The 13,834-nt window shown below is 34.6% G+C and overlaps 1 protein-coding gene across 1 annotated transcript in view; it reads right to left on the bottom strand.

Moving 5' to 3' along the window:
- LOC136025357 (heat shock protein 75 kDa, mitochondrial-like) overlaps window positions 1–13,000 on the bottom strand; it is a 49,360-nt gene extending 36,360 nt beyond the window's left edge. Inside the window, exons 1-2 of the mRNA XM_065701297.1 lie at window positions 12,855–13,000; window positions 5,797–6,140 (exon numbers count right to left, since the gene is read on the bottom strand). Of these exons, the coding sequence (XP_065557369.1) occupies window positions 5,797–6,140; window positions 12,855–12,945 (435 nt within the window). The 5' untranslated portion in view covers window positions 12,946–13,000. The remainder of the gene's footprint in view (window positions 1–5,796; window positions 6,141–12,854) is intronic.
- Between the last annotated feature and the right edge of the window lie 834 nt (window positions 13,001–13,834).

Raw genomic sequence — 13,834 nt, 5'->3', positions numbered from 1 at the left:
AAACGTTTTACATATGGCCACAATATCTTTTTGACTAGATGATAGCAAAAACTTGAGTTCATTATACGCACTTTGTAAACCTTGAGCATTAACATGAAGCACTGTGAATTTACATCTGTCGGGCTCAAAATCGCATCTAATTTTAAACAGGAATCCAAAAAAGTCTGGAAGCGGTTCATACTGCACAGTCACAAGGAACACAAGAAACCACCGTTTATTTATGCTATCGACAGCTCATTAGCGAAATCATGGATTTCAGCTACATCACTAATCGATTTAAACGGAATATTTTACGAGCCACTTTTCACATAAATAACTCCTCTCATGGTCCACACGTTCTTCTTGTCGAATTTGTTTTGCGCTAGTTTGAAAACTTCCTGCCTTTCTTTGGTGAGTCCACACGTTCTTCTTGTCGAATTTGTTTCGCGCTAGTTTGAAAACTTCCTGCCTTTCTTTTCCTCGTTGACAAAAATAAGCGAACCTTTGAGCTTTTTTCGATTACGCAGGATTTCGACAGATGTCACTTCAGATACAAAGGTAAGCTCAATTGGCACCTGAGACTGGTCAAAAGACCAAACCTTTAGGAGCAGAATGTAAGGCATTTTGCCCTGATCGTAAATAATTCTCAAGACTTTCTTCTGGATAATATCTAACCTATCGGACTGATCCACCGTAAGATCAAAATGCCATAGCGGGCAAGCATGCTCAAGCTGTGGACGGATGAAAGATATAGAAAGGCGGAGGATATGTGCTATTTAAATGAAAATTTAAATAGCTTAAGGAGAGACAGAGATGCACGAGCCTGTTTAACAATAGAGCAAATGTGGGCCTCCCATTTCAATCGCTAGTCAGTGTGACCCCCTAAAATTTTAGTTTTTGTTGTAATTATTTCATTATGTATTGGGGTTATAAATGATGGCTTTGATTTAAGGAAATAAAGGTCATAATATGAGATTTATGGGAATTCACTTTCATTTCTGACTGGGCTGCTTCACTTGCAACGTCTTCGAGAATTTCCATTGCACTTCTCTTATTGTTTCTTCTGCACTTTTCGAGCAATGACATGTCATCCACAAACTTCCATCGATTGGCTGATTCCTTAGCAAGATTGTTAATCATTACCAAAAATAGTAAAGGACCTAAAAGAGTACCCTACGGAACTCCGCAAGAAATAGGGAGTGAATCAGAATAAACATTATTATACTTAACAACTTGACTCCTATTTGACAGAAAAGATACAATAATATTGACTAGAAAATGGGGTACATTAAATTCCTTCAGAAATTTTTCAACTAGTTATTGTATTAAAAATATTTGATAAAGGTTTTGATAACTTATCAGGAATTTTTTTTTTTTACTAAATCAATTGGAATATCAACGGGGAATACGGAAGTTCTCTTTAGTTTACGTATTTTCGTATTTTCGGCTCAACATCACCAGGCTGTACTACAGGGATATCCTGGTCTGGTGCTGGGGGCAGGATATGTTACATGAGAGAGCATGGAGGTTTTGTACAATAGCGGCAAGGTGTTTATTTAGAGAATTAGCTGTAGTTTCAGGGGGAACATCAAGATTAAAGTCAATATCTTTGACTGTTTTACCACTGATTGGCTTGACTGTATTATACCACTGCTTCGGTCGTGCTTGAAAGAGTTCACTTACTGTTTCACTTACTTTATTACGGTAATACTGTGTTGAATCTTTCCGAATCTATTTTTTTCACAGATTTCGTTAGTAAGTTGGCTTCTTCAGTTTTTCCTTAGCGAAACAGTCTTAATTTTTGCAGATTAGACTTTTTGGATTAAAAAAGTTTTCCTTGAAAAGTTCGGCTTTCTTATTCGATTCGTCGGCAGCGAATACATCTTCCCATTGTTCTTCTGAAAGCCATGTTCCAAAATTGAGTAGACTAGTATCAGTAATTGGTCGATACTTAAATACATCAATTTTATACTTGCGGATATGATCTTGTATCGGATTTAACGAAAGCGTAAAATGGTAACTGTCACCAAGTTGGGGAAGGGAATTGGGTCTTTGATAGAATTCATGCATGTTTGTACAAATAATGTCAAAGTACCACCTTTTGTTGTCGGGATATTAACAATTTTTTTAATTAGCTTCCCGACAAAGATGACTAGTATTTAGTTTATTTCTCTCACCAGTAAGTAGGATCTCAGCATTTGGATGATTAGATTGGAGGTAATCAAGCGATGTATGGAGATTCCCAAGAAATCTTTACGCTGCTCTGATTTTTGGCCGGCTGAATAATAAAAACAACCAACAATGATATTAGTTAATGGGCGGGGTAGAACTTTCGGCTTGACTTCAATCCAAACTATTTCATCATGCTCATTTATTCCTGGAACATTTACTTCCCTTGGCGACAAATTATCACAATGAAAAATCATTACCCCTCCACCCTTTTTAACAAGGTAATGATCATGTGGGCGAAATTTAATAAACCCATCAAAATAAGCCATCTTCAGAGAATCCAGGTTTTTGGACTGCACCTCAGTTATACAAATTAAATCTGATGCTAGCTCATTCACCTTAATTTCAAGCTCAATAGGCTTCTCAAAATTAAGGCGTTCAGCATTACTTAATAACAACCTAGGGAAATGGTAACGTCGTTAATTATTCTTATGTTCACTCCTATGAGTACCAGAAATAACCGTTTTACCTGGAAAACGATTTGAAAAAGGAGTTTGAGGGTGAGGAGATCTATGGACAATAAGTCCACAATACAAATACTTTACAATAGTTGGGGAGCAAAGCGAAATCCCCTTCTATAGCCTAGTCTCATGCATACTCCAAATATATTCCTCCAACTGAGGAGATACTTGAAGGTAAATCCTCTGTCCGTATTGATAGGAAGGACCGCTCGCGAGAATTTGGCCCTAAAATCCGTATTGATAGGAAGGACCGCTCGCGAGAATTTGGCCCTAAAAAATACACCTTTGAGGGGTTTCCGAACCCCTTCCCCAAGGAAAGGAAATCCACTGAGTTTACCACTCCCAACTATACTTGCGAGCAATATTGCAATAGTGTATAAGCGTCTCTCCAATTGGTATGGAGCGTGAAACTTCATGTTAAGAGACAAATGTGGTGCCATTGGGCAATGTGCCCTCTGAAACTCGGACAATATATATAGCTTTTCAGATGCTGCAAGCCAATGAGCTATCTCCTAATTTTCCGGCAAAGTCAGACCGATATTGATATTTATCTATTTGAAATTACTATAACAAAAAATTCTTATGATATAATCCTCGTGATCACAATTTCATTCTTTAGATTTCCAATTACTAGTGGAGCAAGTCAGATGTGTGCAGCTTTCTCTTTGTTGTCAGAATTTCTAAATGTTAAATCTATTAAATTTATTTAAATTTGTGAAAACAAATATCTGTTTTAGAAGAAGGAAGTTAAACCCACTTGATTGCAGCATTAACGAACCGGTTAACTTTTGCTCTGGTCACTTGAGCCTTGTCTTAGTGCTTATCGTTTTGCTATTGTCGAAGTCGTAAATGATACTGAAAATTTATGTGTGATATTATAATCACAAGGTTTTATTTTTAACTAAGTTTTAACTCTTGACAATTTTAGGAACATTACAGCTTTCTCTGCTAATTGTAAAAAAGAAACGTGGAAAAATGAAAATTAGCTCGACTGTTGAGAAGTTAATCGGAGCTATTATCCTCTGTACGTAGGTTTAGTAATTATATTCTGGTGAAAGTATTAAGTTTGAAACCTCGCCGTGGAGTTTACTGGTTAGTTGTTTTTTTTCTTATCTTACTTTTTTATTACCACAACTTTGGAAATAATATTCCAGTCAACTGTAAAGCTTGAAAGTCTGAATGCAGATTTTATATGTTTTCTATGCTATCCCCAGACAAAGGTATCATGCCAGCTCAGGACCATCTTAACTGGAGGCGACGAGTGGCTTCTCATCTCTACGCTGAGCCACCAGCAGGAGCAATAAGTTAAGGAGGCCCTAGACGGTCAACCATTTTGATCAAAACTTTCCGTCAATCGATTGACCTTTAATTAACATTCAATCGACCCTTCAATCTTGACCAGAGCTAATGTAACACATTGCTTTTGACCAAAATGATTGAGTAATTCAAACTTTCAATCAGTCACCATCAACACTTGACTCAATCGTCAAACAGGTTCCAAGACGATCAATCATGCTTGAGTCAATCGACTGACGGAAGCTTTTGATCAAAATGATTGACCGTCAATGGCCTCCTTTAAAAGCTTTCTGTAAAGTACATAAAACCCTGCTACTTACTTTAGGTAATTTCTCTGCGTTTTAATTTTGAATTTCTGTATTCACTTCATTAAAAAAATAGATTTATTATTAGCATTTTATCTTTTATTGGCTTTTATAAGGTCTGATAACAAAATGTGACTACTAGTTTCTTTTGTGATGGCGGATATTGAAGAAAAACATAATGGTAAAGCGGACAGAAGTGTGTGTTTTCTGTGTATTGGAATGAAGGGAAGAGTCTTCAGGAAATTACCACATAGGTATACGCTAGTCAAAGAAGTGGAGTGCAGATTGCAAGACCAGGAAATAAAGACATGGAGTAAGATATACATCAAATTCTTTTAAAGTTTTACAAATTATCCATAAAGTTATAGTGCCAGGAAATTTATCCTAATTTAAATTTTAGAGTTTAATTAAAATTAAATTTTTAATTTCCTATTTTGTCACATCAATTCAATTCTCAGGAAGTTTAAGGTCTCAGTTTCGATCAATTAGACAAAAAAAAATATTTGGGAGAATTTAAGGTTGATGTCTCATCCATATTTTGTATGAGGTTTGATAACGATAATGAAGCTGAAAAGGAATTGTGAATCCCAAGAACTCTTGCTTAGAAGAAGAAGGAATTTCGATAAAAAACGGGTATACTGTAGATAATATTTAAACAGAAGAACAGTGTCGTTTCAGGAAGGGGGAGGATGCGTTGAGCAAATTTTGTGTCTTAGATTAATAATTTAGAAATCTCTGAATCATCAGACCCCTTTTGTCCTCAGTTTTATAAATTATGAAGAGGCATTTGATTCAGCTGATGGATTAGCTTTGGTGAAGGTCATACTGGTGTATCGTACACTAGCTCAATACATTAAAGGGATTAGTGCTATGTACAAAAGTCTTAAATGGAGAACTCTAAATCCTGGGTAGCTTTGCAAATTTCAAAATCCTGGGTAATTTTTGTTTTACTATACTTTTCATCTAACCCCATTTTTTAACTTCAACTTTTTTTTCAAAACACGCCAAAAAAAACTCTGATAAATTTTTATTTGACTAATTAAACTAAAATTAGTATTTCTGATTAAAATAATATGGAGTTGGATCCAGGTAAAAATTATTATTCTTTATTTATATTAATTGGGAAGTTACATTGCATTAAACATTTTCTTCAGCCATGCTAGAATTTTTTTTAAGAGACATTGCTAACAGAACCTTTGCTTCAGAAAAGAAAACACTTTTTTTTACTATAGACTGCAGTCTGCATTTACTAGGATGTGACTACATCTGTGACCCTGATAAGTAGACTTTGTGGTTTGCTAATCAAATGGCCCAACTCGATCTACGCTAATTACAAAATTGCAAACTTTACCTTATATTTTAATGTGTTTCTGAAAAAAAAAACTTTCCAGTTATGCATCGAATAAAGAATTAGTTAACATAAGTTATGGTAACAAAAAACTGCTCAAGCTGAAAGATAATTTCAAAAACAAAAAACAAATAAATAAAAAAATTAAACAAAAATAAATAAAACAAAAGGAACATACTTGCACAATGAATGTATTTGTGGCAGGATCAGTTGCAATATGAATTTCCAGTGGCCTATCTGCTTCAACTAGCTTTTCTCCAGTCAAGGTAAGGTAACGAAGCTTTTCCAAGGCATCACTGGCATTAGATATCAATTCTCTGATAAAAACTTCCCTTTCTGAATATAATGACTTAGCAACTATATCTAATAACATCCTTGTTTCCGCCTGGAACTCCTTCTTTTGAACAGAACCCACACCAGTTTCAACATCCTTTATGATTGTATGATAGTCTGAATTGGATTCACTCCTACAAACTGAACTAGTTGATAAACATCTAATTGCAGCAGCTTGACTATAATTATCTAAAAATGAGGTCACAGATTATTTGCTATAGTTTCTACTAAGATAGTTGATTTCAGGGATAACAGGTAGTTAACCAATATGGTTGTATTCACATAAAAAATCGAAATTTCAAACATCAAAAATAAGAAGAACAATAAGGAATACTTTTCGTAAGACAGTGGAATTATAATTTGAATGAATATTCCAGCCCTATGTACAAGGGCCGTCCTCAGCAAAACATAAATATATGAGAGAAAAGAGACTTACAACAATATACAATAATAAAAACTAAAATGATTTTTAAAACAGTCCCAGCATCCTTACTTCAGCGAAGTTCAACTAGGAGAGATAAACAAAGTGAAGTGAAACAAGGCAATTCATTGAAATAAAAGAAGATTCATTAAAAACACGCTTTTTTGCTAATCTTGCCTTTTTGGCAGCTAACCTCAAAGGTCTTTTTGTAACTAGTTCTGTGTTAGTATTTACTGGTTTTTTTTCAAATATTTTGTAAGATCGTTTTCAATTAAAATTGTGCATAGAGCATTTAGTGAATATTCCCCCAAATCCCTAATTAAGGAAATATTACTATTAATCTCAAGTCTGACTTCAATTACTGCTTGAACTACCTGCTTCATGCCTAGGTCATAGCTAATAAGGGCGGATTCTTCAAAAAGTATTTTGTGGCTAGGATTTTCAAATACATGGCTGCTTAAAGCAGAATCAAAAGAAACAGAAGCAATATTAGAATTTACAGCTTTGGTGATATCATCTTCATGCTGTTATAGGCGTTTCTCGAAATTCTGGTGAGTTCTCTCTACATAGAATTTGCCACAGCCGCATGGTTTTTGATAGACACTTCTTTGGCGAGTAACTGGAGTTTTATCTTTACCAGAATTTAGGAGATTTATGATTTTGAAATTATTGGTAAATACAATGTACATATTATTTTGTGTGCATACTTTTTTAAGATTCCTAGTGATTTTTGGGATATATGGGAGGTAAATTATGTTTGGGGGCTTATCGGGATTCTCACATGGTAAACTACCATTGATTTTACAGAAGTATCTTTTCAGTCTACGGTTAATTGTATTATTAATGAATGAAATAGGACACCAATTTCCAAAAAGCATGTCCTGATAAAGTTTAGTTCAGCTGTGATGTGGGAATCAGAACAAATGTTTAGGGCATGATCAATGAGAGAGATTACGACAGCTCTTTTAACTTGTGGGGGTGGTTTGATTTAACATGCAAATATCTATTGTTTTGAGTTAGTTTTCTGTAAATAGTAAATTGGGTTTATCTATGCTACAAAGAATTAACACATCTAGGAATGATATTTTATTTGCAATCTTAATTTCTAAGGTAAACTGTAAGTTTCTATCTTATGTCTTAAGGTGACCTATAAACCCCTAAGTTCATTCTTTCCACAATTCCAAAGCTAAATTACATCATTCATGTAACGTCCCCAAAAGATATGTTTCAAGAAATATGAATTTAACGCCTAATTTTCAATATGTTCAACATAAATATTGTTCTTCTTGTTTTTGATGTTTGTGATGGAAGGTAGTGTGGTCTTCATTGCTATTAAAATCACTATTTCTTGGGTAAGTTAGTAAAATGGTAGAATGCAAGACATTGACATTTTTCCAACTCTGAAATTGTGTGAAATTTTATGAGCTATGTTAATAAAACTCTCAGGAATAGACCTACCAACCAAATTAGTCATAGGAAGAAACCTTTTGTTTTCTCAGTCTGCCACTCCTTAACTTCTAATGGTTAAAACATAGCTAAAGGCAGGTATATTCCCAAATCTTAATTGACTTGAAACTGTCCAGTGGAGAGTAATGTTTATGATATAGACAATAATTGTATTTGCATTTTGATGTAACTTTTACTGAAAGTTTTTTACTGTTTTAAAAAGTTGAGTTGAGAGAAAGAATCAGCATAAAGAGTGGGGTCTTGAAAAGGGAACAGCCCCTTTCACATACGGAGTAATTTCTGTTTGTTTTAAGTTTTAATATTGCTCCTAACTTTCAGTTAAAAAACTTGTTTTTTATTTATCTCATACAAATCAAAGGGATCAAGTGGTATGAATTTGTCTCCAACAGCCAATTGCTGTCACTTACCAGCCAGACACTTAACTCACGTCAGCTTGCTGTATAAACTCTTTGGTGGTATGGTCACCTAGCCCACATGACAACCAGAATTGTCTTTAGTTTTGATACCTCGATGTAGAGCTGGAAGCGTCCACGCGGAGGTCCTCGTTCTAGGACAGACTTGCTCACTTCCTGAAATTGATGGGTAGCACCCAAGACAAAAGCTATGATGCTAGCACAGGACCGTCTGGACTGGAGGCAACAAGTGGCTTCTCTCTTTATGCTGGACCACCAGCAAGAGCAATAAGTCAAGTGGTAAATTACTCTATCTAGCTGATAAACCCAGATTCAATTTGGTATATGATGGTTACAAGTACTTTTTGCAGTCTTGATGTTGTGTAAAAATGTTTGGTTGAAACCCAAGCTTTCTCTCTTAAACAGTAAAAACATGTATATAATGTGTATCTGCACATCTACAATTGTTTTAGAGATTGAAAACAATTACAGAGTAAAAAGTTCAGAGTAAAGATACATCTGAAATCAAACCAGTGGATGAAAATCATCTAAAATGATCATTCTTGTATTCTAGCTTATTTTTTAAAAAAGGTTTGAAATATGTTTTTTTTTTTTTTTTTTACTTTGAAGTCATACTACATCTCTTCCCTCTCCAAAGGGTACTGACCTCTGATGACTTTTTTGCTCCTGAAATTTACATTCACCTAACTCAACTACTTTCTAAGACAGCAAGAAGTCCCTCAACTAGAACTTTGCCTGTATTATTTCAAAATACTTTGAAAACCACTGGAATAGTCTCTCAAATACAACAGTCTCAGCACCCAATGATGAAGGTTTCAAGAAGTTACCAGATGTCAAATGAAATGGTGTTTCCTAGAAGTACCAGTGGGATGGATTTGATGTTTGATCATCCACATCATCATATATGGAGCAATTCACAGATCAAGATGGATATTAATTTACTCTAAAGTGCAAGTTAAGGTAATCATAGGCACCACAAAAGTGCTGCAGAAGTAAAGAACAATGTCAGCACAATGTATTATTTATTTGTTTTTTCTTAGATCAGGGCACTTAGTATCAAAGTAGTTGTTGCAAAAACTTCAAAAAGGGCTTATTTGATTAGAAATTAAGAGGACTAGCGAACTTTTTAATAAATGAAAGTGATCAAAGGGCAAATCCAATGCCCACCATTTCCACAAACACTTCCAATGAAAATTTTGTGATAGCCATTTTGTTCAACATAGTTGAAAGGTCTAGAAATTATGTCTTTGAGGATGACACCCCCCCCCCATCCCTTAGGGCAAGGGTTGTTAGTTATGCCCTGGGGGCATATAATGTTTTTTTTTACAGAAAGTATTGTCATAGAAACTTCAAAAAGGGCTAATTTGATTGGACATTGAAAGTGCTAGTGCCTTTTTCAATAGTCAAAAGTGTTTGGAGGGCAACTTACCCCCCTCCCACACCCACCATTCCCCCAAACACTTCCAATTATAGTTTTGAGATAATTATTTTGTTCACTGTAGCCAAAAGGTCTGGAAATTATGTCTTTGAGGATGACAACCCCACCACAGCCCTCAGGGCAAGGATTGTAAGTTATGCCCTGGGTGTACATAAGGTTATATAGAAAGTGTTGCCATAGAAACGTCAAAAAGGACTCATTTGATTGGAAATTGACAGGGCTAGTGCCCTTTTAATAATCAAAAGTGATCAGAGGGCAAATGCTCCCTCCCTCCATGCCCATCATTTCCCCAAACACTTCTGATCAAAATTAGTATATAGGCATTCTGTTCAACACAGTTGAAAGTTCTGGAAATTATGTCTTTGAGGATGAAAATTCCCCCACAGCCCTCGGGGTAAGGGTTGTAAGTTATGCCCTTGGGGCATATAAGGTTTTTATAGATAGCATAGTTGTAGACACTTAGTCTAGCCATTCCAATAATATTGTTGATATGTGCTTTTGACACCTTTTTCACCTTAATACTCTAACCTTGAAGTAGTAGTTGGAGTAGTTTAGTAGCAGCAGTAGCATTAATAAAATTGTAATGTATAAGTAAAAGTAGCAGTGGTATTAGTGTTAGTAGTGTCATGAATATATTACCTTTTTGTTAATTAATCTTCCCCTTTAGGTATTCAACTTAATACCCAAATCAGTTTTTGAGATATGCCATTTTGACAATCTGCATGTGCATAGTGTGTTTTGATTTTGTTCAAATTCCCCCTCTATTTTCTGTCAAATTTTCACCTTCATACATGTAGCCTTAATTGTACTTGTATCATAGTAGTAGTGGTAGTAGCAGGAACAGTAGTAGCAGTAATAAAGTTCTTTGGATTATTCTAAATGAAATTGCCATCACACAATTTCAATCACATTCATTTGGTGAAAAGAGGGGTAGAGGAGGGGGTAGTTGACCTCCATCACTGTCAACTCTTAAAAGAGAACTAGAGCTTCCAATTTTAACCAAATGAACCACCTTTAAAGTTTATACAACCATCCCTTCCATAAGAAACTCACATGCCCCAGGGGCATAACTTACAACCCTTGCCCTCAAACCAAAACCCTAGTTTTTTTCCCAAAAAGTATAAAAACTATTTTCTTTTTACTATAGTTGAGCTAGTATAATTACTGGGAACCCAGCAACAATTTTGAACATCACCTTTTTATATTTTTATGGAAAAATTTGCCTGCCCTTCAGAAATTTCAATGAGCATTGGTCCTATTGCTTCTTTAATAAAAAAAAAAGAGGTACTCATAAATAATATGGAACCCACCCAAGATGTGAAGTTAGGTTAATCCTAATGAAATATACCAAAATATGGTAAAAGACAATACTTTAGTTTATATAATAGTATAATTTGGGCTATATATTTGCACATTAGGGGGGGTTTGGGGGTAAAGTAATTAACATAGCCTTACCCTCAGCCCTGTAATGTGCAAATATATAGCCCAAATTATAAAAGTCCAGTGAATTCTGTCACCTGTTATTTGCCTTTTTGGCTGTGAAAATGGCTTTTGCAGATTGTACATTATCCTTAGCAAATTATCATTAGCATACTTTCATCCCCAGACCTATCCTCACAGTTGTAGGAATCATGTTAAATCTAAAGGTACAGTTTTGGAGCCTTTCAACTAAGATAAACAAAATAGCTATCTCAAACTTTGGATCAAACAGTTTAGAGGGCAAAAAGGGAGATGGAAGGGGTGCTAGTAGCCACTCAATCTTTTTGATCAAATAAAAGGGACACTAAAAATTTTAATTTCTATTCAAATGAGCCCTCTATTGATGTTCTAGCACCATTGGTTTGAAACAATCACCACTGGGAAGAAAACACAAATTAACACACATCTGTGATTTCTTTTAGAAAAAAAAATCTAAATTTTTGCAGATAATGGCTTGAAACCTTTAAAGTAGTGTTCTCTGATATGCTGAATCTAAAGATGTGATTATAATTAAAATTCTTTGACTTTTAGGGGGGTGAATCTTCTTTTGAAAATCAGGCAAATTTTTGCAGTTTTGTGTCATTTTATGGGTAAAAATAAGCTTAATGAATCTTAAATATTTAAAACCAACATGAGAAGCTGACGATATATAAATTGATATCTAAATTTCTCAGTTTTGGTAACTATTGAGCTGTGTTGCTCTCTTCTTACAGTATAAACTTTGGGATATGTTAGCACATGAATCCAAAAAAGGACATTGCCTGCACTTATTAAATGTTTCAATTATAAATAAGAGAATTTGGAAAATTGTTGGAGTTTTGAGTAGATAGGCATAAGCTATTAGAAGTAAAGATTAAAACCATTGGACAATTCCCAGAGTAGATGTCTCTCTCTTACTCTATACCAACTTCAATCATCAAACTACATTGGATTTGATCTATCTAGTTATATTATCTATTATAAATAGCACTAAGTCTAATTTTTTATTCAATTATTTCTTTTTCTTTTTTTTATTCAGAAGATTATAGGCTAATCAATGTATATATACCTTCTTATTTTTTTTATGACTCCATTTCTGTTCTATTTGCAGATATAGATGTTGTAGGCCTATTTCATATCCCTTATCCATTGTACTTTCAAAGATGTTAACAGAAGAAAATTTAATTTAGAACTGATAGATTACAGAGAAAAAAACCATAGGCTATACATGAAGACAAAATTTTGACCTGAACAATGTGAATAAGTAAGTATAGAGCATGTTTGCAATTAACTAGGTTTGCCTATTACCTTAATGATACTGCTCTGGGGTCTATATCTGACATGGACATACGGTGGGAAATCAAAAGTTTCAAAGATGATATATTTGCAAAAATTCTAATCTCGAAATATTAGGAACTATAACGAATCACTATTTTGCTTCTTTTTTTATTAATTGGCTTACTGTAGCTTTTGATTTATTTGATTGAATTGCAAATCTGCACACTAGGCCTATATCATGGAAAATCACAAGATTTAGGGAAATAATCATTCTTTTTAGAACAAAATTACTATCTAGAAGAAAATCACCAGGCAGCTTAAAAATCACTAGAAATAGTGATAAATCTCCAGGAGTGGTAACCCTGTGTCTAGGGTAGAGCATTAGAGTGTACGACCAGGCAGAAGAACCACAATAAACAATTACTTACTGAGATAATTTCCATGTCGTAAAACTCTTGCTGGATTTTTCCAGTAGTTTTTATTTTTGAGAAAACTGAGAAACACCCTCCTTGAAGCCATTAGTCGAAAAACCACGCTTTTTAATTTTAAAAAATTACCGGTATGAAAAGATTTTCATGTAACTAGATTCCGCTTTAAGAGAAAGACAAAGCTAATGAAGATGGCAAAGCGGGCAAGCACATACAGATTCTGCAATTTCTTTGGTGAGCTTTCACAGTCAACTCGGATAAAAAGGATGAAGATCCTCCAGAGCTATTACTGGCACAAAGGACATTGAATCGACGTTACAATTTCCCGGAGTTACACTGTATTTTTAGAATCAAAAGATGCTATACTAGCTATAATCTAGCCTTCGTTTTTTGTTCTTTTTATCACTAGGGCAAATACTTTTTCATCACTTCAATTTATACCAATGCCACTGCATCTGAAGTCTACACAGGGTAACCAGTTTTACAACAGATCAGACAACGGAAAGAATAACAAATAAGTATTTTATTAGGGCATGAGTCTATCAGTGGGGGAGGGGCTATTGTCAGGGTAATAAATGTTATGTTGACAAGAATCATAAAGTAAGGAATCAGTACTTGTGTATTATTCAGAACACACTCAATAAGTAAATTTAGGTTCTTTCGTAAAACAAACTACGATGCAGGTAGATTTTAATAAAATATTTGGTACTTGTTCATTATTCAATTCAGAACACACTCAAGAATTTTGCTGAGAAAATCAGGTTTCATAGCCACAAAGACAAAACTCAATTTATTTTGCTACGCATAGTCATAGAAGATGATTTCTGAGCATGGATTTTGAAATGAAGACGTGGGATTTGCCAAAGACCGAAAAAGAGGCAATTATATTTTTCCAGGATAAGGGGCTGTTGCCCACAAGGCACCGAGGAACATCCCGCCATCATTTGCGATCATACTTATTAGAGATCATGTGGCGGGCG

Source organism: Artemia franciscana, chromosome 3 (assembly GCF_032884065.1).
Source record: "Artemia franciscana chromosome 3, ASM3288406v1, whole genome shotgun sequence".
NCBI classification, from domain to species: Eukaryota; Metazoa; Arthropoda; class Branchiopoda; order Anostraca; family Artemiidae; genus Artemia; species Artemia franciscana.
This window is presented reverse-complemented; position numbering and strand designations above follow the sequence as displayed.